Source organism: Anopheles bellator, chromosome 2 (assembly GCF_943735745.2).
Source record: "Anopheles bellator chromosome 2, idAnoBellAS_SP24_06.2, whole genome shotgun sequence".
NCBI classification, from domain to species: domain Eukaryota; kingdom Metazoa; phylum Arthropoda; class Insecta; order Diptera; family Culicidae; genus Anopheles; species Anopheles bellator.
In genome coordinates, this window is record NC_071286.1 from 69,933,740 (window position 1) to 69,961,707 (window position 27,968).

At 49.4% G+C, this 27,968-nt stretch overlaps 5 protein-coding genes across 7 annotated transcripts; 2 read left to right on the forward strand and 3 right to left on the reverse strand.

Moving 5' to 3' along the window:
• Window positions 1-2,036: 2,036 nt before the first annotated feature.
• On the reverse strand, window positions 2,037-14,925 carry LOC131212755 (facilitated trehalose transporter Tret1-2 homolog). Its single transcript, XM_058206755.1, has 6 exons — window positions 14,453-14,925; window positions 12,898-12,930; window positions 4,210-4,733; window positions 3,916-4,121; window positions 2,989-3,593; window positions 2,037-2,910 (listed from the first exon to the last, which is right to left on the reverse strand). The coding sequence occupies exons 1-6, from the start codon at window positions 14,464-14,466 to the stop codon at window positions 2,625-2,627; spliced, it is 1,668 nt and encodes a 555-aa protein (XP_058062738.1). The 5' UTR covers window positions 14,467-14,925; the 3' UTR covers window positions 2,037-2,624.
• Window positions 14,926-15,749: 824 nt separating this feature from the next.
• LOC131210232 (ruvB-like helicase 2) lies at window positions 15,750-17,719 on the forward strand. 2 transcript variants are annotated; one of them, XM_058203445.1, is made up of 2 exons: window positions 15,750-15,844; window positions 16,110-17,719. In XM_058203445.1, exon 2 carries the CDS (start codon window positions 16,231-16,233, stop codon window positions 17,662-17,664), a length of 1,434 nt encoding a protein of 477 aa, XP_058059428.1. In that variant the 5' UTR covers window positions 15,750-15,844; window positions 16,110-16,230; the 3' UTR covers window positions 17,665-17,719. The 2 variants fall into 2 exon arrangements, with proteins under 2 accessions (XP_058059428.1, XP_058059427.1); XM_058203444.1 differs by having other exon boundaries at window positions 15,750-15,813.
• Window positions 17,720-17,920: 201 nt separating this feature from the next.
• Window positions 17,921-19,698, reverse strand: LOC131209578 (GILT-like protein C02D5.2). The gene is made up of 2 exons (XM_058202673.1): window positions 19,287-19,698; window positions 17,921-19,196 (listed from the first exon to the last, which is right to left on the reverse strand). The coding sequence occupies exons 1-2, from the start codon at window positions 19,599-19,601 to the stop codon at window positions 18,777-18,779; spliced, it is 735 nt and encodes a 244-aa protein (XP_058058656.1). The 5' UTR covers window positions 19,602-19,698; the 3' UTR covers window positions 17,921-18,776.
• Window positions 19,699-20,544: 846 nt separating this feature from the next.
• On the forward strand, window positions 20,545-25,371 carry LOC131211531 (endoplasmic reticulum transmembrane helix translocase). The gene is made up of 4 exons (XM_058205030.1): window positions 20,545-23,669; window positions 23,729-24,068; window positions 24,128-24,404; window positions 24,476-25,371. Exons 1-4 carry the CDS (start codon window positions 20,804-20,806, stop codon window positions 24,590-24,592), a joined length of 3,600 nt encoding a protein of 1,199 aa, XP_058061013.1. The 5' UTR covers window positions 20,545-20,803; the 3' UTR covers window positions 24,593-25,371.
• Window positions 24,885-27,746, reverse strand: LOC131211532 (mitochondrial-processing peptidase subunit alpha). 2 transcript variants are annotated; one of them, XM_058205032.1, is made up of 3 exons: window positions 27,556-27,746; window positions 26,081-27,477; window positions 24,885-25,997 (listed from the first exon to the last, which is right to left on the reverse strand). In XM_058205032.1, exons 1-3 carry the CDS (start codon window positions 27,609-27,611, stop codon window positions 25,825-25,827), a joined length of 1,626 nt encoding a protein of 541 aa, XP_058061015.1. In that variant the 5' UTR covers window positions 27,612-27,746; the 3' UTR covers window positions 24,885-25,824. The 2 variants fall into 2 exon arrangements, with proteins under 2 accessions (XP_058061015.1, XP_058061014.1); XM_058205031.1 differs by having other exon boundaries at window positions 26,081-27,483.
• Between the last annotated feature and the right edge of the window lie 222 nt (window positions 27,747-27,968).

Genomic DNA, 27,968 nt, shown 5'->3' on the forward strand with positions numbered 1-27,968 from the left:
CGGACGAGTAGCATCGAGCAAAAACAGAGTGCACCTCAGGAAAAGGGATTCTGAAAGAAAGGGAACAAAAATACACCCAGATTTACTATCAGAACATACCTTTTTTATGATGGTTTTTCAGTCCCCCTCGTGGGTTAAAGTTATGAACTGTAGAGACGAGGGGTGCACTTGGTCAGCACCAGGCCGTTGCTCTGCTTACAAAAGGAAAAAGCACCTTCGGGGATAACTGAGAAATGACCAAACTTCTTCCACGATTGAACCTGTGCGCCCTTGTGGCTGATGCAATTCCTACACAAATCGACTTCACTTGACACGAAAATGCACTTTTACATTTACTCACTGCACCTTTAGTGCACCGGTGCGTTGGGTATCGTTTTAAAAAGAAAATGGTAACTTTACTTTGCACGATTTTCACTTTCCAAACAAAAACAATGAAGCTGGGGCTCTGCCATCAGATGAATGCGTATTTGCACGTAGCACTCACACACACCCACACACACACCAACACAGGCACAGATACACAGAGACACGAATTCACTGTGGCCGGTGATGGTTTGTTTTCTTTTTCGCCTAATATTTGTTTGCTTTATGCTTTCCCTGCCAGGGAAGGGCCGTCAAGTGACCAAATTTTCCTATCGCATTTTTTCCGACTCTTGGGGATTTTCTTTTCGAACACTGTGGGGAGCGGCACAGCAGACGCTGCCGTCGCCCATGGCCCGAGCCCTGCGTACGTGCCCTGTTTGATGACAAGTTTTTCACGTGAGCTTTCCCGAGGCACCCAGCACGAGGCTACTTCGATGCATCAAAGAGTCACATTTGACGACAGCCTTTGGCTGGCTACGGCGGACCTTTTACACGCCGATCTACGCAGTATGCCGTGCACGCCTCACAGATATGCATCTGCGTAACTCCAACAAAACCGCGGCTCCAACAAACTGCAAAGTTACGCTCAGAGATCGATTCCTGTAGCTGCTTTTCACGGTTCGCTATCTAGGAAACTGTGCCAAATTGTTGAATTTTTCACCACCCAAATCGCTGGCGACTGCTGCGTACAATTCCGTTTCACTTCCAACACCGTTGCAGGACGACTGGTTCCCGAAACGCCAAAAACGCCGAGCATACCGCAGCGTTTCCTACAAATGACTCAACTCTCCCGGCGAATTTATCTCCCGTCTATCCGAAGTCGAGCGGTCTGCGCTGAACGGAGGTAGACTGCCACGGCGATATGCTAACTACGGAGGAGTGAAAAAGCAGGACGATGTGTCTTTCTTTGAAAAGGTGGAGAGTCCTGCGAACAACAAAGCCACCATCGAGAGCTTTGAGAGGCTCTCGTACCAGAAGAGAGCTTTTCCGGTAAGATTTTCCCAAAACAAAGCTACGCACAAACGCAGTAAGGACACCGCCACAGTTTTGCGCCCCTATTTTGTATGTCCTGCGCCGGTGTGTCCTGCGTGGCTGTGTGTGAGTGACAAATGGCAAGCAAAACAAGCCGCACCGGAATAGTAAATGCGGCCAAGTGCTTCACCAATACCAAATCGCGACGGCGACAACAGAAGTGAGCGCACGAGAGTAAAATGGCCATCGAGAGTTTCTGGTTTCGAGGACTTACACTAAGCACAATGGTAGGAAACTTAAAAAATCGCATGTTTTGTTACTATTCTATCATCCAATAATCCTTTACAAAAAATGAATCACGCTTAGGTTTGACATGACATGCTCAGGTTATTTTTATTCGTTTAGCAACGTTTATTTTTGAACACCAAAATTGAGTTGATCTATCAGCCACCAGATGGCGCTGTTCCGAATAGATTAATTTAATTAACTCAAAAATCAACTATTATTCAGTACTTTTTCAGTTCAGTACTTGTTCCTTTTGCTTTTTATCATGATTATTAATGTCTTTTATTAAATTAAATTAAAATTTTATTACATTTCATTGTTTCTTTCAGTTGTTTCACGCAATTCATTTTGTTTGAACCAAAGAGAAACACTTGGCATTATAGGAATAAAAGAAAACCAAGTTCTTCATATTGTGAAATAGTTTGGATTGTATTCATCGTTCGTATCGCTTCAATCGACTCCAATCAACCGTTTGTCCCGAATTAACACCATATGCTTGCATATGCGAGTCGAATCCGATTAACACGCTTGTTTTGAACTTGGATTGCATCAAATGGCTTCATCAGAAAGGTCAAACGCCAATCCAACATACAGTGCAACGTAGTTTGTTTTGCTTATTAAGCTAAAGTTCGTCATTAAAAAATACTAATCTTCAAAATATTCCTGCATACTCACGTATCTGAATTCAACGTGCCTAGCATGATTTGTAAAGCACGTTTTGCGCAATGTCACGCTTAATTTGAAAATACTAGAAATAAATATATACTCTCCTTCGTGAAAAGATTCCCTACATTGGCACCACTTGGTGTACGGCGTGTGCTTCATCAGGGAAGGAGTTTCCATCGTATGGCGTTCCTATGTTTTCTATCCTACGGTACAGTAAGTACATCTCCATTTCACAAGTTGCACAGCAAATTTGAATACTGTATCATAAATGTTTCTTCTATATCCTCCAAACACTTAGCCGTCCGGTCGTTGTCCTTTGAACGCTTCAATGTGGCGCATTAAGCACCATTCTTGTTCTTCAGCATCAGCTCAACCTCCTTCAGCTTCGCTTCCCGGCTCGGACTGCGAATGAGATGCTCGGTGACGGTCGTTTTGGCTGCCCTTTCCGCCGACGAACGCTGCGGTGACGATTGCGACTTGCCAGCGAAGTACGCCTCGATTTCGGCCAAACTTTTGCCTTGCGTTTCCGGTAGGAAGAAGAGGGCGAAGAAAAATCCTATCACCGACACGACGGCAAACATCCACTGGACCGCGTACGCTCCTCCGAGCAGATCACTGATTGTCCTGAAATTTGGAAGCGCAAAATGCGGTGGATGAGTAAATTGGTGCTCGTTGATACGTCACAATTCCACGGCCCATTACCGGTAGCTTTGGACGGCGAAAAACATTAAAAGATTGGCCATCGAGTATGAGATCGAGTGGGCGATGCCACGGATTTCCGTCGGAAACAGTTCGGCCGTCATCGTCCACGGTATGGTGAGTAGTCCGATCATCGAGGCGCACACGTACAGCAGCAACCCAACCACCGGTATCCACGTGAGCGTTGTGGTACCCTCTTTGATCCACAGGGTAAACAGACCCGACACGGACATGCAAAGCGCCATCCCGATAGTCGAAACCATGACGAGGTGACGGCGCGGGAACCGCTTCAACAACCACGCGTTCAGCAGGGACATCGTGAAGCGCGTGAGCCCTACGAAAATGGAAGCCGTGAATGCGTTCACCTCGGTCCCCACGTCCTGAATGAAGGTGACCGCGAAGAAGAGCGTTATGTAGATGCCGCTAAACTGCTGGATCAGGAAAAACCAGAAGAGGATTATCATCGGTTTGTAGCCGGTCGGTTTCAGGAATCCACGCAGCTTAGACTGCTGCTCGCCGTGCCGGTTGACGTTTCTCTGCGCCTCTGCGATCTTCGTTTCCCGCTCTTTCAGCAGCGCATTCAGATGCATCTCGGACAGTGGTTGATCCTATGGGAAAAAAGGGCATGAATCAGTTGGAGAAATCGGACCAGAGAAAGAAATCAAACGAATACCACGTGACCGTGGAGTTGACATTCTCAAACAATGGCAAACAGCAGCAATCGATTTCTAATACAATCACTGAGCAAATAAGAATATATTTTGTCAGGTACGGTCACGTTGCTCGGTTGAAAATGGGTGCAGTGCGGCCGGGTGGCGCGATATCAACGCAGAGCGGCACTCCAGCCCGAATGGCTGATACGTAGGCGCCAATGACAAATCAATGGTCGTTTGTTCGACCATTTTATCAGCAGTACCGCGCATTGCTTACCGTGTGCTCGGGTTGGGGATACTTCTTGTAGAGAAAGCGCAGCGAGCGGGCCGCGTCCTCGATGCGCCCCTTCGACACCAGCCAAACCGGAGACTCAGGGACGAACAGCTGTATCAGCACAACCGGAACGACGGTGTAAATGATGCAGATCCACGACACCAACCGCCAGTTCATGAAAGCACCCTTTGCGTAGGCGATGACCATGCCTGGGAGATGGCCGCAATGGCCGGGTGAGAGACGGGGCCATTAGGGAAATGATTTTCATCTCGTGATTGCAACCACTCGACGACTTACCGAGCGAGGCCAGCGTAGGACCGGATGAGATCAACGAACCGCGCATATCCGGCCGGGCCACCTCCGTGATGTAGACGATGGCAGGGCTGGTTCCGAGCGCACAGGCGAAACCAGTCAGCACGCGACCGACCATGATCCAGGTGAAGTTTGGCGCGAGGGCGATCGACACCCAGCCGACGACACACGGCAGTGCGGCCAGTTTAATCGTGTTGAGGCGCCCGAGAAACTCCATCATTATGCCGGCGACCAGTGACCCGATCGGCACCATAATCACGATGATCGACGCGATCCACGACGATTGGGCCTTGGTGATGGGCACATCGCTGCCCGGTTCCTCTAGCTGCGGGATCAGAATAGCGGAGTAGGCCAACGAGATACCGATGACGATGTGGAACGAGGCGGCCACGATCGCCGACAGGATCTGGGGCAGGGCGGACCTGGTGTTCGTCTCATACTTGCTCAGCGACCGGCAGCTGGCAATGATCTCTCGGAATGCGTCATCTTTGTGCTGCTCGCTGTTTTCTCTGATTGGGAGCAGTTAGAAGAAGCAGAAACACTATGAGTATGACCTGAGCGACAAACCGTCGACGAGTGCATAGGAATTACCGCCAATTGACCCCTTGTCCCTGTGCAGTTGGTGTTGCACACCCAAAAGGAGGTCAAGGCTCACGCGGAGACGCGGAGTGACACTGTGCACACGACGCGATCGACGCTTGGCGCTTCCGCGATTGCTTACGGGGTTTGAATGAGCGTTTATCAGTTGCTTGGAGACATGTTTCATTTGGCATGACCCGGCTTTTAACAGTGCATTTATCGCACCGGTCTCGCAGGGTTTACGCTTGGCTAATTGCAAGCAATAGAGAGCCGTTTTGCACAACACTCGGAAGGAAGGACAATTGTACCCAATAAACAGTGAGTAAGGCCCAATCAATTTTTTGTTCCGATTATAGGAGAACATCGTGATTAACTAGTAAATAAACAACGTTGAGCTGAGCCGTACAATATAAATCATCACTGCCAAGGTGTGCGAACAACCCATGTGCTCACCCAAAATGCCAACAAGATGCTCTTCTCGTTTCGTATCTCGCTTCTTTTCATGCGGTTTCATCTTCGAAGTTATCGCACTTTCCAAACGCTCATTTACCAGTGCCACTATGGGCAACAGCATCCCACGCTGTGTAGTGGCAACTGCCGAGACATACGGGGACAGGCACATCCTTGGAAGGTGTTCTTGACAAGACAAGCGCCATGGTGTCCTTCAAACGAGCGTGGCGTCGCGATGTCTGGACGCGTGCCTTTAATATTTGCTGGTCGATAATCCGGCGACCGTGGGAGCCGGTTGGAAGCAGTTAAGGCACCGGAGTCCAAAAATCCAAACAACCGAATTCCTCGAAACGCCCATTCGACAACATATTTCGCGAGGCGCGAGGTTATGAAGCCATAAATGTGTAAATTAATTCGCATCGATTCGATTATCGGCGACCGGTCCCGCTTTGGGGGCTTCTGCACGTGAACCACGAAAGGTTACTTCAGAAACATGGGACCATTCTTTTACGCATCTTCGCGAGTCCTCGCGCACAAAGATCAAGGTGACGATTGTGGTCGCTTTTTCTGTGTTATCTTGTGGGCCGTTCGGTCCGTTAATTTGCGGAGATAAATAGCAGCCATCGAATGCCGGTGAGGAGAAAACAACAGCCAAACATTCCTCAAGCTCAACCTTGCGGTTTCATTATCATCTAATCGGTACCATTATTGGCCTGACAGTTGACCAGCAATGGGACCAGTGTTTCCCATACAGCCCCTTCGTGCGAGATGCCAATCGGGAACGCTACCGTCAAGTGTCGCGCGCGGCTACGATTTTGTTATCAATCCTCGCCGCTGCAGCAATCGTACTTCGGGCGAATGAATGATATGCGTTTGTTTCCTTCGACGGAACGCCATGATGGTGCGGCTGCGTAATTGCGGCGTACACTTCGGTCACGTGCGACAACTCGAAGCAACTGAAGAAGCTTTTCGATAAGCCTGTGATTGTGATTGATCTTCTTATTACGGCATACAACGACATCAACCGGTCTCTGAAAGCGACGGAAAACGTATTCCACCTTTAAAGTTAGTCGTTTTTCTACGATCAAACCCTCAAAAATACTACTCCAAATTACGACGACTGTAATCTCAAACAATTCACTCTAAGCGTAATCTATCGCCGCGTTTTAGACCATATATCACGGTGTCGCGAGTCGACAGACCGATCAAAGAGATAACTTTCAAAATAATCTCCCGTTTTCTTATCGAACTGTCTTATAAAGCAATACCATAATTGCTTCACCAATTTAAAGTTTATTAAGTTTGACAATATAACATTTCTGTTAAGAAGAATTGTATCCTGTTTTTTTATTAAATCACTCGCCACGCCAGATCGTCAGACGGGGAACGACGTAAAAACTCTTTCGCTTGTTTTCCATTTTCTGTCGCCGGGTTTTTTACGCGGGACGGCAAAACTCGTACACCATCAGCTGATAAGTGGCCCTCCGGCAATCGGGAATACACACAACACGAACCGGACCGAAGCAAAGGCATGGCGAAATGGCAGCAAAGAGGCGGCCTCCGGGCCTGAAATGGTTGCGCGATTGTTGCACAAAAAGCGCGCAGAAGAAATTGTAATGAGTGGCTGAAGTACGCTGGAAGATGGCGACCCAAACCGGTTCCAGCATTAACGGGAACCGGCGGAATGATGGGGAAACGTTTGCGGGATGGCAGCGAAAACTGTGACGGGCAAAGTTCATCCCTTCGCCGAGCATGACGACGGCTGAAGACCACGCAGCGCAAGTGAGTCATCTTAGGCTTACGAAGTCGGCCAACAAAGGCCAAGAAAATTGCCGCCAATAGAAGTGAAGATGATGCACTTCTATTTTGGCGTTTTGAAATCAAAGTGCTAAAACCTGTTTGAAGGCGTGTGCGCTGGGGTCGTGCAATTTATCATGGACTCATTGGATCCATAAATCGAACAGGTTGCGTAGTAAATATTCCTTACAAATTACTTCCCGGCAGCGCATGCAAATCCACAGCTGACCGGCTTGAGCCGGTCAGATCCACAACCGTAATACCGTAGAGCTACCGAAGCCATCACACCACTAGCGGAAACTATTTTTGGAAGGTTCAAGGAATCTCAGCGGCCCCCAGGCGGATCAATCGATTGATCGTACGCCATGTGCGGATTTTCTATATCATTTTTATTTTCTTTACATTCCCATCGCAAAACTCGAGAAGGGAAAAAATTGAAGCCAATCCAAGGTATACTGGAACGGAACCAACACCCCACACAAGGGGGAGTAGTGCTGGGCGTGCGAAGATAAACGGCTTGGCGGTACTTCAACATGCCGATCGCGTATCGTGGCGATGGATGGGCACGAGAACGTGCACACAGTTTGGGGCCGCCGCAACCGGATGAAGTTGAAGTTTGCTTGGCAATGTCCGCGGCAGGATGGAAAAAATTTACGACTTTGCGTACTCCGCAGCCATTCGCAGGAAGATCCGGTGGTTGACGATCGCCAGCCCCTACGGGAAGGGTTTACGATCGCGTTATTTTCGTGAAAAGAAATAAAATATGCAATCAGTTGTAGAAGGTCAACGAAAGGTTGTAGAGTCGTTTGCTTTTGGCACGGCACGGCAGCGGCGGTTCTTTGAGCAACTCAACCTGTCGGAAGCCGTTCCGATTCCGATTCCGAACGCGCCGCAAATTCTTTGCATAATTTTAATGATGCTGACCATGTCTCGCAAACGGTCTTCCATAATAGTTGCACACTAACTTAGAAAGGAAAACGGTCCGGGGCCCACTCACTGGCGGAGAAGGTTAAAAAGAAGTCAGCGCACACAGTTCCGGTCCAAACGCCGTCCAAGAAAGGGAATAACCTGTGCCGAGTAAAGCCAGCGTTTCTACGCCACCGTGCAAGTTTATTCACGTATTTCCGTTAGTGAAACGGGGCCTCGCGACCTAGACAAGTCGCGACGTTGCATGGGTATAACAGGTGTACGGTAGGACACCTGGTCGACATGCCGCGTCTGGCATCGATTCAACGGTAAACGGCCCGCCCGCGAACCGGGATGTTTGATCGAAACGCCAGCTACTGACCTCGAGCGACTGTTTTGGGTGAAAAATTCACAAGAAATCGATCCGTTTGCCGTTTGGCGAGTCGACACTGCACTGGGCAACTTGATGAACTGACGAACGGGTGGCCCCAGGCATTCGAGAGAGGCTTGTAGTAGGAATTGGAACAAGCGAAACTACCGCACCATGCTCTCGGCGCCCATCTCACTGCCGTCGCAGGATGTGGTAGTGTGACATTGACCCTGGAATGTGGGTGATATTGGCATTCCTGCAGTGCAGCAGCACGTTGCGATATCGTCATCGTGGGCGAAGCAGTGTCTCCGATCGAACGGCAATTACGACACATGCCCGATGATACCCGATGTGGCCAAGGACCTTCCGTAACAATTAGATTGCTCCCCATGAGCGGTTCATGTGAAGGATGTCGGTGACGAGTACTGTACCCAGCCACTACACAACCCCATTATCACCTTATTTCCATTCAATGGTGCTGACAAAAGTTCCGGCTCCGCCTGTTTTCCGATGATGATGATGCTGCCCCGGTCAGTCCAACAATGTTGCACCAGGACTGAAGCGATTTTGCGTCCCACCGGGAGATGTAATCATTCGATGGTGGAATATAATTTTCTTTCAATTCAACGAAACTGCACGCAGGCGGCTGGCCGGGATCGGGTGCAGGATCGGGTGCGAGTACGGTGAACCATCGCTGGCGACTCACTATAGCACCACAGTTGCGCCACTTCTTGCCACCGTCAAATAGTTATTACAAAAATGTGGCTCTTAATTACGGCACAGTTTATGATTCCATCGGCGGTGGTTCTCCTTCGTGACGGACCTCTATTGCCTGCGGCCGTCAGTAATGTTGGCCTTCAGCGAACAGCGAATGCAGCAACCTGGCGCAGCCGGTCTTCTGTATCCACTGCAACTGGATTGACAAGGCGCTAAACCGTCGATTTCGATTTAGAACGTCTTCACAAAGCTCACCGATGTAAAGCGCTCCTTCAGAACTGGCTCGTCATTCGCACGTTTGGCAGGCCAACGGGATTCGAGCCACAGTCGGAGCTCGTTAAAATTGGATCGATGATGGTCAAGGCACGGCACGGTTGCGGCCACGCGAAGCTACTGGCCGGGCGGCCGTTGGAATGTCCCGCTGAGTGGACAAACATTTACACCATCATTTCGTGCCTCGCTCTGCCATGGCCTATGAAGAATGCACTCGCACTGCTTTGTTTGACCACTCGCGACGAGATTTACGCGAATGTTTGCGCGCGCTGCGAGGAAAATGCAGCTGCGTCGTGGGGTCGACGCAACGCCACACCGGAACCGAAAGGACCACCGCTTTTCGCTCGCGAATAGGTCAGGACGACCGTGACCGAACGACTGACTGCCAATCAGCTGCTGGTGCAGCGGGAAAAGCATCGGCGTCGGAAAACTGTGGTCGATCGAAACGGCGAAAAGCGGTCCGAAGCCAAAACGGTGTGTGCGAGTCTGGGTGTCGACCGGTGGTCCGTTGGTGGTAGTGATATGTTGTTGTTTCTGGCAGGCAAAAATAAATTTATCCCTCTGGCCTTCAGTGCCGATCGAAACGGATTTAGCCCACCACCAGCTGACGGCTGAACCGAACCCGCACGAGGAGTGGAAATTCGGTGCCAAAAGTGGACTGGCCGCATCAGCAACGGGTTCGAACGTTGCTACTAAGCTACTAAGGTAGCGAGGACAGAAACCAGCCCAAAACTTATCGTTTCCTTGGCATTAGCTAGCCTCGCTTGCCAGCTGACAGCCCCAATTCAAGATCATCTACTTCTCGGGAAACCGTTTTTCCCTCTCGAACAAACCCGCGTTTTTGGCCACCCGCTCGGCGGTTTATTGCCTTTCGCCACGCCACGGGACGGACGCACGGCGGTTTCGATCGTTTGCATCGTGTGCTTAAGCAAATATTTTGTGGACCCTGCCGGCCGAAGGTCGGCTTTGAACTTTCACTGGCAAAAACCGACTGTTATTTCATGGGGCGTCGGCAAGACCACATACCCGGCAACCGATGGCCGGGATTCGACGAACCACGATCAATCTTCCAACGCATCCATCGTGCGGAATTAACGCGGGGACGTTTACAGATGCCCCGCCCGAGTGTTGGTCGGGTGTTTGATTTATGAATTGCCACCGGTGGATGATGGAAAGTTTATTATGTTGTGCTAGAGAGAACCGACGGCCGCCTGTGGATAGTTGCCCCGTCTGTTTGTTCACTGCCCAAAGCCGCGCAGAACGCGATTTATCGCCCCATCATCCATTATGCATCTGCCGAAGGCAAGTAATCAACCTAACATTAACGTTGTGAAGACAACGCAACCAATAATGTCGCTTAGACAAATTTTAGTCTAAATTAGTTTTACACAATCATTTTTTCACAAGTCTATTATTCTATCCAGTGCATAGCGTCACGCCAGCTCCGGAGAGTTGCCCATGACCGTCACCATCCCCACCATCGTTCATCAATGTACTACTGGGCTTGGGTCATCTTACCGGTCTTCATGGGGAACCAATTATCTGCGCTCGACCCGCTGGCCATAACACCTCATCGTACCGGCTAACGACTGCTAATAAGTACACCATCTCGTCGTCCTCGTCGTCGACTGACGAGCGGTTCCCACTTTCACGATCTTTTCAGTTTAATTGGCCCGTACCCGTCCTTGTTTCGTCGCAATCCGTCAGTTGAGGTCATGTTTTGCAGCAGAAACAGGCAGATTGGGTTGGTTTAAATTTGAAACCGCGCGTCACTTCACTACCGCACATTCGTTCGCCAGTGTGTCAATTATCCATTCCTAGAGTACATTTTTATGTTGCAAGTAGATGATAAATTTCTTGCTTCCAACCGTCGGTGACGGCGGTTAACATAGGATTTCCGAGTTGCCCGAGTTTGGTAAGACCTCGCAGCGACCGATATCGAAACGCGGAAAGGAAACATTTTTATAACAGCGTGTTAACAGTAATCGATTTTTGCGTCCACGTTAATTATCGGCTGGCGGGAGTGGAGGAGTTGCCATATAATACACATGCCCGGTTGCGAATGTCGGAGTCACTGTTAGTGAGTCATGTCAACCGTTATCAGAATCGTGCTGACTCTGTTTCAGGCGTGAAACGACCCAACGCTGCTTCAGTATCGTGGTCAAAATGGGTAAACATTATGCTGACACCGCGTATACCACTAAACTGTCGTTCACGATCGCCAACTTACGAAGATTGTTTACGTGAGCCGAGAACAATGTTTGACGATCAGCGGGAATGGAATACGCGGTTTGATTATGCATGCAGTCATTGATTTAAGTGTTTCCGACAATTCACGATGCCTCAAGCAACAATCCATGAAATCATTGCTACAAAGCGGCCATTGAACGGTCTCTGTTGCTTGCTTTTGGCTCCAGCAACATAATTTTCATTTTTCGCAATAACCATCACGCGCGCCATAAGCGATCGATCGGCGAATGGCAAACGACAAACGTACGAACCGTTACGGGTACAATCGCAGAAAAAGAAAACAACCCTCCCGATAACCATTTACAAAGCATTTTTTATCTCTCGAGTATTTCTCTTAGCAGGAAAAGAGTGGCGTCACCGCGGCTGTAATCGTAGCCGGCGACACGGGCCACAGACGTTCCCAGGCCTCGGAATCGATCTGAACTTGAACCGTTAAAAGTTGCACATAGTACAGTGCCCGGGGCCGGGCAAAACTTGGGCCATGTCTAGCATTTTTCTAGCTAATTTGATTTGCTTCGATAAACGCGACGTAGCCAGTCTTTCGTCTGAATTCGCTGCTGCGGCAAAGTAATCGCTCGGTTGCGATGCGTGTCATTCGGAAGAGTTTAACGACGCGCTTAATCCGTGATGTGCATTACCCGATTGGCAGCAGCATGAGTTTTAAATTAGCAATCTCTAGACGAACCTTCGGGGAAGGAGACATAGTAGAGAGAGAGAGAAAGAAGAAACATCCGATCGTAGCATCGATCCGACGATCCGACGACCCCACTTCCGGGTGTTTGCACGCCTCGCTGCACATCGTTGTACTTTGGGCCTCCGCCCGGTGCCGACATTGTGTAGGACAACAAAAGTGTTTGTCGGGCTATGCATACGCGTCCGCAGCATAGCCCCATTACGGATGAACCACATTTTCCCCGGCGGTTGATTGCCACATTTGTGTCCAATTTCGCGCACCAATCACAAACAGATTTTATGCCCACCGGTTCGAAACGCACTGTTCCTCGTACCAAGAAAGCGGTGGCCGGCGTTTTTGTTGACGAAAGGCGGAAAGTTTCTACATCGTTCGGCCGTCCACAACACACTCTTCGCACTACCACGTCCTTCACACAGGAAGTGTGGTTACGTCGCCTATTCAAGCGGTTCTGCGAAACTTCTGGCGAGCCACGCTCCGTATCTAATTGGGCAAAGTAAATTAAAGTAACACCTCCCTTTTCGGCTGCCACTTTGGTGTGTAAGTAGAAACAGAGGCAATGTTTTCTCATTTCTTAGGATCTACCGATTCTGGGTATCCGCCTATACATGTAGAAATATTCGGGTGCTTGTTTACTTACCGCTGATGCAGACTCAGGACGCTCGATCCAATACTGAAATTGGAAGTGTGGCAATAAAAGTTCAGATTAGTTATGTGACGCTAATGTTTGTAAGCAATACTTGAGTAGCACAATAATGAGATTTCCTTTTTTTCTGGAATGACCTTCACAACTACTGTTTGCGGTTTCTGTGGCCGATGCGGTCAGTTATGTCCTTGAAAGACGCGGCGAGACAGTGGAAAGTGCAGTAGGGCAATGAAGGATGGCCTCTGTTGCACTCCGAGTGGCACGCTGGTTTTATTTTAATGTAAAGAGCGATTCACAAACGATTTTATTTGCTTTCCGTTTGTCCTTGGCTGGGTTTAGTTCTCAACGGGCCGAGGGTATTCTTTGTGTAAACTTTCCTCGTTGTGCTTGCCTCGTTTTAATCGTGGCTTTCCTGAAACGAAGAAAATCACTCGGACGCGGCGAAAATCACGAAATACGTGACAGATGGACACAAAGCGAAACGAAAGAAAACCTCTGTAGTCTTCAAAAGCACAGCAGTTGTTAAATTTTAAAATTTTGAAGGTTAGCAACTCAATGCCTTTTCGGGCGAGTCAAGTTTCGCCAACTTCCCTTGGGATCATCTTTCGTTCTTCCCTTTCTTTAATTATACCACTCAACATGATCCCCTCTATGCGTGCCACCTTCAAGCCAATCGACCGACGACCTGACGCAACGCCGGGGGCTAAACATTATATGCTGGCGAAACTAATTTTGTACATTAAGACCACCAGAGCTCGCTTTGGTGGTCTTCGGGTGACCGCAAGCTTGATTCCTGCGGTGGTAAGAATACGTTGTTGCCACAACTCGAAACAAAATCCCACACAAACCAGTTATTTAGAGTTCGGCAATTACGCGAGGACCCACCCTAAGGGTATGTATTGCGAGGCTTTGATTAGTTCTTCGCCAAACAGTTCCCCGAAGGACTTGTTTGGTTTTGGCAGACGTGCCGCCTTCTGACGGTCATTGCCCCAAACGATTGGCAATATGACATCCTCTATCGGGAAAGGAAAAGATATCTCCCAAAAGTTTACAGAAAACAAATTCAAGGTTGCTCGTGTTAGCCTCGATTTGAGGGCTCAAACTGTGAGTTTCGCTCGAAACAATCGTTCCCGCTAATGGGCTGTAAACGGATGAACATACCGCTGCCGGGGTACAATTTCAAATCTTTTGTCCGCCGGAAACGGAAAACACCACCCGTTGGCAATTTCATCCCATCAGCGCTTTTTATGGAACAAAAAACGGCTCAAGATTCGATGGCTAATTCGCAACCCAACCAAACACGCGTTACGACATCTCGTGATCTCGCGGCACGGGACTGTAGAAAAATATGACATGTGTGGTCGTTTCCGAGGCTGATTCAACAACACGTACTGCCGTAAAATCAGCATCTTTTATTTCTGTACGAACATTGTCAACGCCAGCCTTCGATTACAATGACGAGAGAATTTAAACCTACGGGCCTCGACGGGACTGACGAATGATAGTAGTTTCTGTCACCAACATCGGAAATCAAACCGATAAAACTTACCTTAATGGATCCATGCTTCAGGTGGGTAAGTTACTGGTTCCACGTAGGCAAATAACGTGTTGCCCAGACGCGCGCTTAATCGATAACTGATTAGTGGGGTAGTGGAGACCCACGGAAATCTACCTCCCGAATGAGTCAGGAAACTAGGTGTTGACAGCCTGCAGGGTTCCGGCCCTGTTACAGTTGGCGATTGTTTCGAATTACTCGCTTCCGCAAAAAAGGAAGACGGTACCGCTCCGCTTATGTACTAAGCCATAAATATACTAATGACCGCGAATGACCTCAGCGCAAAGAACACACCGCACAACGCACCCTCCACGTGACCGGTGAAAACCTTAACCGAAATAATATTTCAAAATGTGAATTCCCGGAAGGCACAGGATTGGCGGCGAGGAACTGCACGGACGGCACTATGGTTCTCTGGGATTAGTAGTGCTTCTCGTTAGCAAATTACGAATCACAGCCGGTCTTCTGCCGGGTCACGGTCAGCTAACTAAGGACTATTTTCACCCAGCGGTGCACGCGTTGCGCGGTGCGTAAATCAATATCACGCAGAGAGAGAATGTGGTGTTTCTCTTGCTAATTCTTTCACATCACGCACTTCTTCATCGAGCACAACCACGGGACACGAGACTAACCACGCTTTTCTGCGGCTCACGCGCCACGGGTGACAACCTTCGCGGCCAAAGGGGTCGGATGAACTGTTGCATGCCGAATGGAGACCGTTGTCGCTTCGTGTTCGCCCGGACGACACGATCGTGATATCTGGCCCGGGAAGCATGACGCCATCGTTTTTTGCTGTTGAACATAAACTGGTTAGGAACGCATTTGCCCGGCCCACAGCTGATGGGGAAAAGACGTGACGCTATTAAACCGAGCAGTGGTTTGAGGGTTGGTGAGATTTTCGCTTCATGCCGTTTTTGGCGACTAATGGCTTTCCCAGCTGATGCGCAAGAAAGCTTTCGCCGCAAGCCAGAAAACCGGTTTTGACGCGTTTGCCAAAATTATTCACTCTGCCAGCTCAAGGACAGACTACGAGCGTATCAAGTTGCACATTCTGCAGCCAACGATGTGTGAAGGTATTATGTTTAAATGCAAAGTTTAATTCGAACAATATATTTTATGTGTTTCACATTATTTTACTGTTTCTGTTCAATCCAGCACACGCTCAGATTGTCAACGGTTTTTTCCTGTTTGTTTGAAAATGTGTGTCATTTGCGAGTCGTGTCTAGTACTCCTCGTTGACGCTCGAACTGTCAATAAAAAGAACGCCGAAGCTGTCATAACCTCCGGCAAACGGTTTTCGATCGCACGCATCCCGCGTTTCAGGCCATAATTTAGGCTGCAATATTGGTAAAATAGTGTGTATCCATACTTTTAACGATTAACTAGGTAATAAGTGTTTTGCAGAAAAGTGTTTCGTGGCAAGTGTCGCATGGTTTTACCGTTCAATCCGTGCTAACAATATTGCAACACTCCACAAGGAGTTTGTATCTGGCACATGGGGTGACCACGCTTATAAACAAATGAGTCTTGTTTCGCGGGAAAGAATGGAAATATGAAAACTGTTGTTCGATAAACTTTTTTGCGTAACCTAAAGAAGCTCGATGAAGCTTTTGTAATAGTATCGATTTCTACATCTGCTTTGCACTTTCAGCCCGTCCGTTGTTAGTGGTTTCTAAGGCAACCATCAGCGCTGTTTGCTTGGATACGTGTTTCGATCATCCCGACAGCAGTACATCGATAGCTACCTGATCAGGCAGATTGACTGACCGAAGATGGCCGATCTGGATAAGATCGAAATTCGCGACGTAACGCGCATAGAACGTATCGGCGCCCATTCGCACATTCGTGGCCTCGGCTTAGACGATGTACTGGAGGCTCGCGCTGTCTCGCAGGGCATGGTGGGCCAAAAGGAGGCACGTCGTGCTGCGGGTATCGTTGTTCAGATGGTACGGGAAGGAAAGATTGCTGGCCGTTGCATCCTGTTGGCCGGCGAACCCAGTACCGGCAAGACGGCTATTGCGGTCGGTATGGCACAGGCGCTTGGCAACGAAACTCCCTTCACCAGCATGTCCGGTTCAGAGATCTACTCGCTGGAGATGAACAAAACCGAAGCTCTGTCGCAGGCGCTACGCAAGAGCATCGGATTGCGTATCAAGGAGGAAACGGAAATCATCGAAGGTGAAGTGGTGGAGATACAGATCGACCGGCCGGCGACAGGCACCGGGCAGAAGGTGGGCAAAGTGACGATGAAAACAACCGACATGGAAACGAACTATGATCTCGGCAACAAGATCATCGAATGTTTCATCAAGGAAAAGATCCAGGCCGGTGACATTATCACCATCGATAAAGCTTCAGGGAAGGTTTCAAAACTGGGACGTAGTTTCACACGCGCCCGGGATTATGATGCGACCGGAACGCAAACCCGCTTTGTGCAGTGTCCGGAAGGTGAACTGCAGAAACGTAAGGAAGTTGTGCACACGGTGTCGTTGCACGAAATCGATGTTATCAACAGCCGTACGCATGGCTTTCTGGCGCTTTTCGCGGGAGACACAGGTGAAATCAAACAGGAGGTACGGGACCAGATCAACAGCAAAGTAATCGAGTGGCGCGAGGAAGGCAAAGCTGAAATCAACCCGGGCGTCCTGTTTATCGATGAATGTCACATGCTCGATATCGAGTGTTTCTCTTTCTTGAACCGTGCTCTGGAGAGCGATATGGCTCCCGTCGTGGTGATGGCTACGAATCGGGGTATTACAAAGATCCGAGGAACTCACTACCGCAGTCCACACGGCATTCCGATCGACCTGCTCGACCGTATGATCATTATTCGTACAATACCGTACACCGAGAAGGAAATCAAGGAGATTCTGAAGATTCGTTGTGAGGAGGAGGACTGCCAGATCAGTAGCGATGCACTGATGGTGCTGGGCAGGATTGCGACCGAAACCAGCCTGCGGTATGCAATTCAATCGATAACGACCGCTAACTTGGTGAGCAAACGGAGAAAGGGGGCGGAAATAACGGTCGAAGACATTCGCAAGGTTTATTCGCTGTTTCTGGATGAGAAGCGCTCGAGCAAGATACTGAAAGAGTACCAGGATGAGTATCTTTTCTATGACGATAGTCTCCCGCGAACAGGGGCTGACGGTGAACAAACGCAGCCAGCGCAGCAGCAACAACCGATGGAAGTGGAGGGAAACTAAAAGCCTCACAAGGCATGCTTGAATTGTACGCATAATTTCAAAAACTAATATGTAAGAAGAGGTTTGATGACCGGACACGAGACGTGAAGAAGTTTGAACGAATAAATGACGCTCGACGAGAGCATCGAACACAACCCAACCAAATTTTATACATGAACCTTTTTCTCAATGGCGACAGAACCAATGTGCCGAAAATACTGCTTCGGAGGAAATGTATTTCTACTGTTTTTTATCATTATCAAATTATACCCACATTCTACTAATCTTAACGATAATTTCAGCCTCAATCGTTCACTACCTAACATAAATATCACCAAAAAAGAACCATCGGAAATGCAAATGTTCGGGACGGGGCAATATTCTCGACTCGAAAGAATCTCTCAGAGATCATGCTGACCGGTAACCCGGTTGGGGCCTTTGTCCTTAGTATCCTACGGTTGGACACAACTGACTTACACCAACGTTTCTTTGCAACACTCTGCACGATTTGCGCCGAGGAGCATAGCATTCGGGTAATGTTTTTCTAAAACTGAAATCTTGGTAATTGTGCTACTTTTATACTTTCACCTGTTTCTGTTAATACGCTACGGTCGGGGCGGATCAGTGATCAGCGGTGTTGCCCCTTTTAAGTTATTTGACTAATATTTAATTTGATCGTATGGACTATTTGACTTGCTGTCGATGAGGTTGGGTGGTAGAACATTAACTATTAACGCGTAATAGAAACAATCAATATGGAAGATGTTTCCCGTACTCGGTAATCGGATGCACAGTTTAACATGGAAGTCAGACACTATAATATCTGAATTAACACAACGGACTCGTTACAGAAACAAAAATGACTATAAATGGAGGAAAACATAAATAAACATCCGTTTAAGGTAGCAACTCGCGTCCGGGGCCATTCACTAACAAAAAAAAATATGCCATGGACTTTTCAATGTGGGGACGTATGGGTGCGCGATCTGCATTGTCCCTTGAAGGAAGCTAATGGGGCGCGTTTAATTCAACAGCCAGTACACCCCGCGACGCAACTGTCCCGGAAGCTGCCGGAACTCGTCCAACACCTCCGTCTGCAAGTAGCTGACGAAAAAGTGCAACACTAGCTGCTATCATTTGCACACATCCGGCAGCGGCCCTCGGCCGGCAGCCACCTGGCACACGGAGCCGAACAGATCCTTCAGAATCGTCTTCTGATTGCCCTGCGATCCATCCAGCGTGATCGTCGGTATGAAGCTAACCTGTGGTCGCAGTGCGTGTGTCGCCTCGCCGTGCAACTTTAGCAATTCGGCACCATGCGGACTGTCGTAGCACTTTTGTATCGATTCGATCTCTACACCGTGCTCTTTGGCGCATCGTTGGAAGGACTCCCGTGGAATAATGTTATCGCGGATCATGCAGGCGACCATGTCTAGCCGCGTTTTCGCGTCGTGCACTGCTTCGACGACGCACGCGTGGATTATGTTTGCTTCACACTCGATCGGTCCGTGCTGACAATCGAACGCCAACGATCCGTCCTGTTTAGTGGTGGTCTGTTGTTGTGGGTACCAAAAACGTAGTACAAAAAGGCGAGAATAAGACAATCTGAACGAGAAGCGCTAAGAGCACATCGTAAAACTTACCGTCGCCTTGCCGTACGGAATGAACTGAATTTCCATTAGCGAAGGGGCCCGCTGGAAGGCGGGCTGAAGCTGGCGCACCACAAAGTACTTCGAGTCGGGGCACAATGCCTCATAGAACACCATCACGTAAATCGGAGCATCGGACGGCTTTAAAGCCGTTTCGTCGGACGTTTGCTCCACTCTGACGTTCGGCCCGTGGCCGTGTTCCTCATCCGACGACGACCGATGCGGACTGGTAAAACTTTTGTAAATCAACACGATTACAACGATGAGTATGACGAGATAGATAAAACGAAGCTGCCGTTTTTGGAACATTTTCTCTCTTGTACTATCGATGGACCTTAAAACGGAACGGGTTTTTGCTGACGATAGCTGCTTTCAGTGATGGCGCCCTAACTTGATTTGTCGCTCATCAACTGTGTTCGATACGTGGCGTCCTATCGTTGGATGATGTGGACCTATCGTTATCGAATGCGTGCGCTTGTTGATACACAACGATTGATAGTGTTGTTTTGGGTGTAATTAGTCGCAGCGCACGTTTTGGAGTTTCGAGCGGCAGTTACTGAGTATCCATCGGACAGATAAAATGGAATCACGATGATTTGCGGGTTTTTGACTGAAAACACTCACGAACGCAACACAAACAACGAAACAGATATTAAGAATGGGCTGCACGTTTCGTGGCCGCCTCTCTCTTATTCTGGTCTGGATTTTAACTGGTTTTTCTCCCAAGCCCGAGGCTTGTTGTAAGATGGAGAACTTTTTCTTATCAGCGCCAAGACTCGGTAGCGTCGACTGCGTCTTTCGATGTTTCGCGAATGTTGACGTCCATGTCAATGAAGACATTTCGATGTTTCGGCATTTTTCCAACGAGATGATTGTCCAGATTGTCCGAGTATTGATTATCAGTACTAGCACACGGGCAACCAATTAACGTTACAAACCCACAATAATTTATCCGACAATCGATCGTTTTCCTTCAGGCTAAAATTATCAAAATCAATGGTCGTGCAGTATCGATGTTTTGGGGCTCGCAGAATTCAAACCATCTTGCGCGCTTCTTGTACAGGATCTCTACCTTGGCGGCTCGGCCAAACTGTCAAAATTTACTATTTCTGCATCATTCGCAGGCACCGATTTTTGCCACGATTCGGACACGCGATTAAGTGCCCGTGTTTTCGCTGTGGACCACAGAAAACGCTCCGTTGGCCGGTAGCGACGCTGGGAGAGCGGTGGGAATATTTGCGGCAACCCAAGCTTCTCCGACAATCGGTTGCTCGCGAATCGGCTACGGAACCAATCACGTGCGCCGTGTTTTCATTGGATGTCGAAAAGAGTCCCTTGGAAAGGTGCCTCTGTAAAATGGTTCAGTGCTAGCCAGAAAACGGAGATTGCCGACCAAACTTCCAACGAGTGGTTCGTAAGAGGGTTGCGGTGGACACAGAGAAGCCATCGCTGAAGACTGCCAGAGAGTTACGCGGAGAAGCACCGACGCAAACTAGGACTTCGCACCGATAATGGGATACGAGACGCAGGGGATGGTTGCGAAGGGTCGAGGCACTCTCGACGACCTCGTCCAGTACGTGTCCATCCACATCCCGTTGCCGGTGGTGCTGAGCGGTTCCGTAATGCCGTTCATGCTGTTCTACGCGCTGTGGCTGTACTTCTGGGTGTTTGGTGCCGATGAATATCGGGACGCCGGTCTTCCGGTACTGGCCTGCATCGGCTTCACGCAGATCCTAGTGTGCCTGTGTTGCTTCTGGAGCGTTCACGTGCAAACGTTCGTCAACTGCCGTAAGACGAAGGTCCCGTGCCGGGGCTCGATTGCCAAAGTGATTCCGACCGAGAACAACGGAACATCGGAGCTGGTGCGCATTCACCAGCAGAATGCGTCCGGTGTCGACGGAAGCGCTGAAAAGGGGAACGCAGAAGCAGAACCGATGTACTGGTTCATGTTTCAGAAAACGAAATACATCTGGGACTCGGATAAGGCCCAGTTTCGCAGTGTCGAGTTCCCGATCCATCGCACGTACGAGGAGTACTACGAGTCGAAGGGGCACCTGGAAGAAACGGATGTGGCGTTAGCGCAGAGCACTTACGGAGACAACGAGATGGAAATGGTGGTGCCTGAGTTTTTCGAGCTCTTCAAGGAACGCGCCACGGCACCGTTTTTCGTCTTTCAGATATTCTCGGTGCTGCTCTGGTGTTTGGACGAGTACATGTACTATTCCCTTTTCACACTCTGTATGCTGGTCGTTTTCGAGTGCGTACTGGTTCAGCAGCAGCTCCGTAACTTGTCGGAGATCCGGAAGATGGGCAACAAGCCGTACCTTGTGAATGTGTTTCGGCAGCGACGATGGAGACCAATTAACTCGGCCAAGCTCGTACCGGGCGATCTAGTGGCCGTAACACGGTCGCAGGACGAAAATCTGGTCCCGTGCGATCTGCTTCTGATCCGTGGATCGTGCATTGTCGATGAAAGCATGCTGACCGGCGAATCCGTGCCACAGATGAAGGAATCGCTCGAAAACAACACGGACGAGCACAATAAGGTGCTCGACGTCGAATCGGACGGGAAGTTACACGTCCTGTTTCGGGGCACTAAAGTTGTGCAACATTCCGCACCCAGCAAGGGGGCGATGCGCTCGCCGGACAATGGGTGCATCGGGTACGTTCTGCGGACTGGATTCAACACCTCGCAGGGCAAGCTACTGCGAACGATCCTGTTCGGTGTGAAGCGCGTCACCGAGAACAACCTGGAAACGTTCGCATTCATCCTTTTTCTCTTGGTGTTTGCGATCGCAGCTGCCACGTACGTGTGGATCAAGGGAACAGCAGACCCGGAACGGAATCGCTACAAACTATTCCTCGAGTGTACGCTCATCCTAACGGCAATCATTCCGCCTGATCTGCCCATCGAACTGTCGTTGGCTGTCAATACGTCGCTACTACAACTCGCCAAAGTGTTCGTGTACTGTACGGAACCGTTCCGTATGCCGTTCGCCGGAAAAGTGCAAATCTGCTGCTTCGATAAGACGGGCACCCTGACAAGTGATAATCTGCAGGTCGAAGGTGTGGCCGGATTGCGAGCAGACACGTCGATCGTACCGATCGGAGAGATCCCGGAGCAGCCGGTACACGTGCTGGCTTCGTGTCATTCACTGGTGCAGCTAGACGAGGGGCTTGTCGGTGATCCGCTGGAAAAAGCCACCCTTACGGCGATCGACTGGAACCTTACGAAAGGCGACACGGTGGTGCCGAGGCGGTCGAAATTCAAAGCTCTACGTATCTACCATCGATTCCACTTTTCGTCGTCCCTCAAACGGATGTCCGTGCTGGCCGGCTATCTGGTGCCGTACTCTAACGAAACATGCTACATTGGCGCAGTCAAGGGAGCACCGGAAGTGGTCGTTAAAATGCTGCGCACCGTACCGGAGCACTACGAGCGTACCTACCTCGAATATTCACGTCGCGGCGCACGTGTCCTCGCACTGGGCTACAAAGCGTTCGGTCCGCTCGACAACAATACGGTGCGCGAACTGAAGCGCGACGACGTGGAGCGGGACCTGGAGTTTGCCGGGTTCCTCATCATTTCGTGTCCGCTGAAACCAGACTCAAAATCCGCCATTAAGGAGATCATTCAGGCCTCGCACAAGGTGATGATGATCACGGGTGACAATCCGCTGACGGCGTGTCATGTTGCAAAGGAGCTCCGCTTCAGTCGGCGCACGATCGTCGTCCTAACACCGCCGGATGCTGCCAGCGGAACCGAGGACGCTGACTGGCACTGGGAATCGGTCAGTCGGGAGCTAAGCATTCCGCTCGATGCGAGCACCGTCAAGAAGCTATACCGAGAATATGATTTCTGTATCACCGGTGAAGGATTGCAGTATCTGGATCGGGAACGGCATTCCTTCCTTCACCAGATAATGCCGTATGTGACCGTTTTTGCGCGATTCGCTCCAAAGCAGAAAGAGTACGTCATCACGACACTTAAGAAGCTGGGTTACTACACCCTAATGTGCGGTGACGGAACGAACGACGTGGGAGCGTTGAAACACGCGCACGTTGGCGTTTCGCTGCTCAGCCATTTACCGTCACGTGCCGAACGGAAACAGCAAAGGGAACAGCAGGAAGAGAAGGAAGAAAAAAAGAAAGCGCTCAAAGGTGCCGCGGCTGCTGGGCCAAACGCAGCGGCAGCTGACGAAGTGAACCGTCGGCAGTTGACTCCACGCGAAAGGGCACTCCTGAGGGCCAGAGAGAACCAGGAGAGACTGCAAAAAGCCCTGAAAGAAATGGACGAAGAACAAGTGCAGATTGTGAAGCTGGGTGATGCGAGCATCGCCGCTCCTTTCACCAGTCGTCTTACGTCTATCAACTGTGGTAAGTTTCGATCCGATTCGAATTCGGCACCCGTTACTAAACGTTTCATCTACTTACAGTTTGTCACATAATCAAACAAGGGCGATGCACGCTGGTGACCACACTGCAGATGTTCAAAATCCTTGCCCTCAACGCACTGATCTCCGCCTACTGCCAGTCGGTGCTGTACATCGACGGCGTGAAGCATAGCGATATGCAGCTGACACTGCACGGCCTGTTAACCGCAGCCTGCTTTCTGTTCATAACGCGTTCCAAGCCACTGAAGGTGTTATCGAAGCAGGCGCCACTGCCAAACATCTTCAATCTATACTCTGTGAGCACAATCTTGGCACAGTTTGCGGTCCACTTTGCGGCCCTCATTTACATGGTGCACGAAGCCAATCTGCGTTTGCCCCCAAGGTAAGAGCACGTTGCTATTCTTTGTTCATCCCATCTGATCAATTGCTTTCATTTCGTAGGGAAGGGAAAGTAAAACTGAACGTCGATCTGGCTCCAGATGAGAAGCAAGAGTTTGAACCGAACATCGTGAACAGCACGGTTTACATTATCGGTATCGCGATGCAGATTGCAACGGTGGCCGTAAACTACAAGGGTCACCCGTTCATGGAGAGCCTACGGGAAAACCGATTGCTCTCGTACGCGATCTGCAGCTCGAGCGTGATGGTCCTGTGTCTGGCAATGGGCGTTTTGCCCGAACTGCTAGCCACCTTCGATGTCATCGACTTCGAAGCGGATGTAAGTACTCATTATGGGAAGCTTTTGTAATAAACCTAATTCTTACTATTCATTCTTTTCACAAACGACAGTTTCGTCGAATTCTTGTCACCGTACTGATAGCGGACATGCTGCTGGCCTACCTAGTCGATCGCATCTGTTCGTTTCTCTTCGGCGAAACGCGTCGAAAGTCGGACATCATTACTTAACTCCGATCGTCGATCATCAACGCAACGGTCGACAGAGGGACACAATTAAATGTAACGAAACCGTGGTAGTTTTTTTGACCGAAAAATTATGCAATTCGTACACGATTGTTGAGTGCACGTAACCAATAGATAGACAGACAGCGGGGAGCCTTCACCGAACTTGCTTCGATAACCACTGAACAACGGAGTGAAATGGAACCGTGCGATCATTGATAGGATTGGAAAAGTTTACAGATACAAATGCGCGCATTTAAATTATGTTTTCATTTACCAATGGAGCACCCGCTAGGACCAATCTTAAGGGAGAGCAAGATTCGTTAATATTAAAATAAATCGTCAGATTTATTTTTATTCTCGTAAGGGGCGGCTAGTTTAATTATCCAAAAATGAAAAAATCGCTCTATTCAGTGTGCCACCATCTGTTTCATGGAAAACGATAGACCGGGCAGTTGGTGGAAGATGAATTCTCAAACATTTTGTTTTTAATACGCCAATCAGGGGGCGGCTATATTGTAGTGTAACATTTGAATGGTGTTTCGGGTTTCTTAACGTTCATGTTATTCGAAACTAGGCCTGTTCCCATATGAGAAGTCCTTGCCAAGTGTCTATCGCGTGTTTCGAGCGAAGTAATTTTATGATTGCAAAAAGAGGGATAAATGATAGCGAATTAAAATACAAATGCAAAAAGGAATACATGTGAACATAGCGAAGGGCAAACACGACGAAAAATCAAACGTTCTGAAACGAGTTCTGGTACTTTGGGAGCATCCGTAACGGTTCTGCAGGAAAAAAGGGTCACAAGCTCTCGAATTTCTCATGTCAGTTAACGCTCATGTTTTAAGCTCCCGGAGGGAGAAGCGGGACAAATCTCTTATTGATATATTTTATTCTTTTGAGTTTTTTCTTTTCTTTTACGATTCTCCACTTTTGAAATCACCAGTTGATGCCAGAAGTGGAGAGTCTACGTATAACTGAACAGTGCTCTTAGCATCGCTTTGCCGAACTGACCTTCTCCAGGAGTCCAGTCTTCTTGGCTATCTACACAGTACTGTCTTGCTTTTACCCATCCACAACGTTATTGAAGCCTTCCGACGACAACATCGATCAATCGTTCAAAAACATTAACTAAATATAAAACGCGACAAAAAGCTGCTACTTTCGATTGTGACAGGAATATGACACCCCTCCGTGGTCAGTGGATTGAAAGCAGTCAGGAAAACCGAATCAGCTATCTATCGAAAGAGCGTCAACCGCCGATTTCCCGGTAATCGACCTTCGTTAGCGAGAGCTGCATGAATATCCTTCACATCCGGAATGCCTTTAATTTCACCGCGAGCGGCAAGCGCCGGTGCTGTGGAGAGCATCTTACGGGCCACGTTCTGCACGTCTTCGGCAGTAATTTTTTCTGCAAGTGTTAATATGAAACGGAAAAATGTTAGATTTGTTTATCGTTTCGTCATCGCCTTTTTTTGTCATCGCGATTCGTACCAATTGCCTCAATGAAGTGTTCCGGTCGCCGCCGTTCGCCCGTCGCCAACACTTGCCGTCCGATATCCTCAAACACAACGGGGCGCGCCTCGAGGTTCATCAGCAGCATCGATTGCAGTTGTGTCTTGGCACGACGCAGCTCCTGATCGCCGGGTCGCGATTGCATTGTGTACAGTTCACGCGTGATCACTTCGACAAGATTGCGCACGTGAGTCGGTGGCGCCGTGGCGTGGATGCAAAAGAGGCCCGTGTCTGCATAGGCATGGTTGTATGCCGTTGCACTGTACATCCAATGGTACCGGTTGAGGACGTTCGTGTAAAGCCGCGTGTACATGCCCTTGCCAGGGCCGCCGGCCGAAAATGACCCTCCGCCACCCATCATCATGTTCAGCACGCAGATGGCAATGAAATCTTTATCCTGGTGCGAGCAGCCACGAAGCCCGATTACGACATGTGCCAACTCCGGCAATCCTACGGCTGCGTACACCGGAATGGCACATTCTTCCAGTTTCGATCCTCCAGTGTACTGGGCGACTGATTTATCAACAGTTTTCGGATGCGCGGACGCGGGTTTTGATTCCACTTCCCACGTGGCCGATCCCTCCAAAAAGAATCGCTCCGCCAGCCGGACCAGTTCATCGTGTGGAACACCAACGCCAGCCAAAACCATCCGGTCGGGAGTATGATGATGCCCCAGGTACGACAGAAGCGTGTTGCGATCAATCTTTGGCACATTATCTACCGGACAGAGCTTCGGGAAACCGAGCGTGTTGTCACGGTACGCAGCCGCATGCACCATGTCCATCACAATCGGTTCCTGTTCGGGTCGCATGCCCAGCGTTTCCAGGTCGAATTGTACCGCTTGCCGGGCGAGTTCAATTTCCTCCACCGATAGTCGCGGTCTTAGCACTACCTCCGACAGGATGCGTGTGACCGATTCTAATCCCCGGCTATCGGCACTGGCTGCGTAGACGAACGTGTCCCGGGAACTTTGGCAATCGCAGATACCGCCGTGTCGTTCAAGTTCACGGAAAATCACATCTCGCTCGCTGTAGTCGCCGGTAGACTGAAAGGCGAGTTTTTCCAGAAAATGGGATATGCCGCTCGGGTATGCGAGCTCGTATCGCGGCCCGGAATCGATCACTACTCCGACGGTGCAAAACTGTCCGAAGCGATTTTCCGACGCAACGCGCAACCCATTGCTGAGGCGCGTCACTTGTGTCACGTTCTTTTGATCCCCAGGCCGGGCGTATTGTACCGGCGGGAGGTCCGGCATCGACTGTGACAGTGGCGGCAGTGGAGTTACTATCTCTTTCGACGGAACATTTACCGTAGAACCGTTCAAATTGCTGGCGCGTCCACCAACTTCGCCAGTGAATGATCGCTGCCACCGGGTGCTCGTGCTGCAATTTGGAAAGGGCAGAAAGCGGAGGTCATTATGTGACCGATTCGTCCCTGGAACGGTTCGTTCTTACCATCTGTTGAAGAGAAGGCGCTTTGTCAGCGCTCGGAGATTGTATGGTAACGACATCGTTTCAACACGGACCTGGCCACCGGCACACTGAACTGAACCGTACCGGAAGGACACTGACCACGGAATCGCTAGGAGCAGTTTACGCGTGTGTTTTGCAACCTGCCTCGGGTTTCCTGGCCGCAAAGCACAATCTCTTGCGTCGAAGAAAAATGTCCAGTTTGACAACCACCCGGGGGAAAAGCTACTAACTACATGCCGGTGAAATTTTAAATGATGCAATTCGTGCGAAATATAGGAGAGCAATGAACACAATATTTTGCCAATCTTGAGACGATTAAACATTTAAAAGTGCGTACCATTGTGGTCTGTAATTATGGCTTCCCCCTTCCCAATGAAATTTTCTTTCGAAGAGGA

Coding starts and splice junctions, on each gene's coding strand:
- LOC131212755 (XM_058206755.1), bottom strand. Junction 4,734..12,897: donor GTCCTGAGTCTGCATCAGCG/GTAAGTAAACAA, acceptor GCTCCCAATCAG/AGAAAACAGCGAGCAGCACA. Junction 2,911..2,988: donor TTCGCCGTCCAAAGCTACCG/GTAATGGGCCGT, acceptor TCCAAATTTCAG/GACAATCAGTGATCTGCTCG.
- LOC131210232 (XM_058203445.1), top strand. CDS start 16,231: ATGGCCGATCTGGATAAGATCGAAATTCGCGACGTAACGCGCATAGAA.
- LOC131209578 (XM_058202673.1), bottom strand. CDS start 19,601: ATGTTCCAAAAACGGCAGCTTCGTTTTATCTATCTCGTCATACTCATC. Junction 19,197..19,286: donor TTCCGTACGGCAAGGCGACG/GTAAGTTTTACG, acceptor CCACAACAACAG/ACCACCACTAAACAGGACGG.
- LOC131211531 (XM_058205030.1), top strand. CDS start 20,804: ATGGGATACGAGACGCAGGGGATGGTTGCGAAGGGTCGAGGCACTCTC. Junction 24,069..24,127: donor AATCTGCGTTTGCCCCCAAG/GTAAGAGCACGT, acceptor TTCATTTCGTAG/GGAAGGGAAAGTAAAACTGA. Junction 24,405..24,475: donor TCATCGACTTCGAAGCGGAT/GTAAGTACTCAT, acceptor CACAAACGACAG/TTTCGTCGAATTCTTGTCAC.
- LOC131211532 (XM_058205031.1), bottom strand. CDS start 27,611: ATGTCGTTACCATACAATCTCCGAGCGCTGACAAAGCGCCTTCTCTTC. Junction 27,484..27,555: donor CGCCTTCTCTTCAACAGATG/GTAAGAACGAAC, acceptor TCCAAATTGCAG/CACGAGCACCCGGTGGCAGC. Junction 25,998..26,080: donor ACACTTCATTGAGGCAATTG/GTACGAATCGCG, acceptor TAACACTTGCAG/AAAAAATTACTGCCGAAGAC.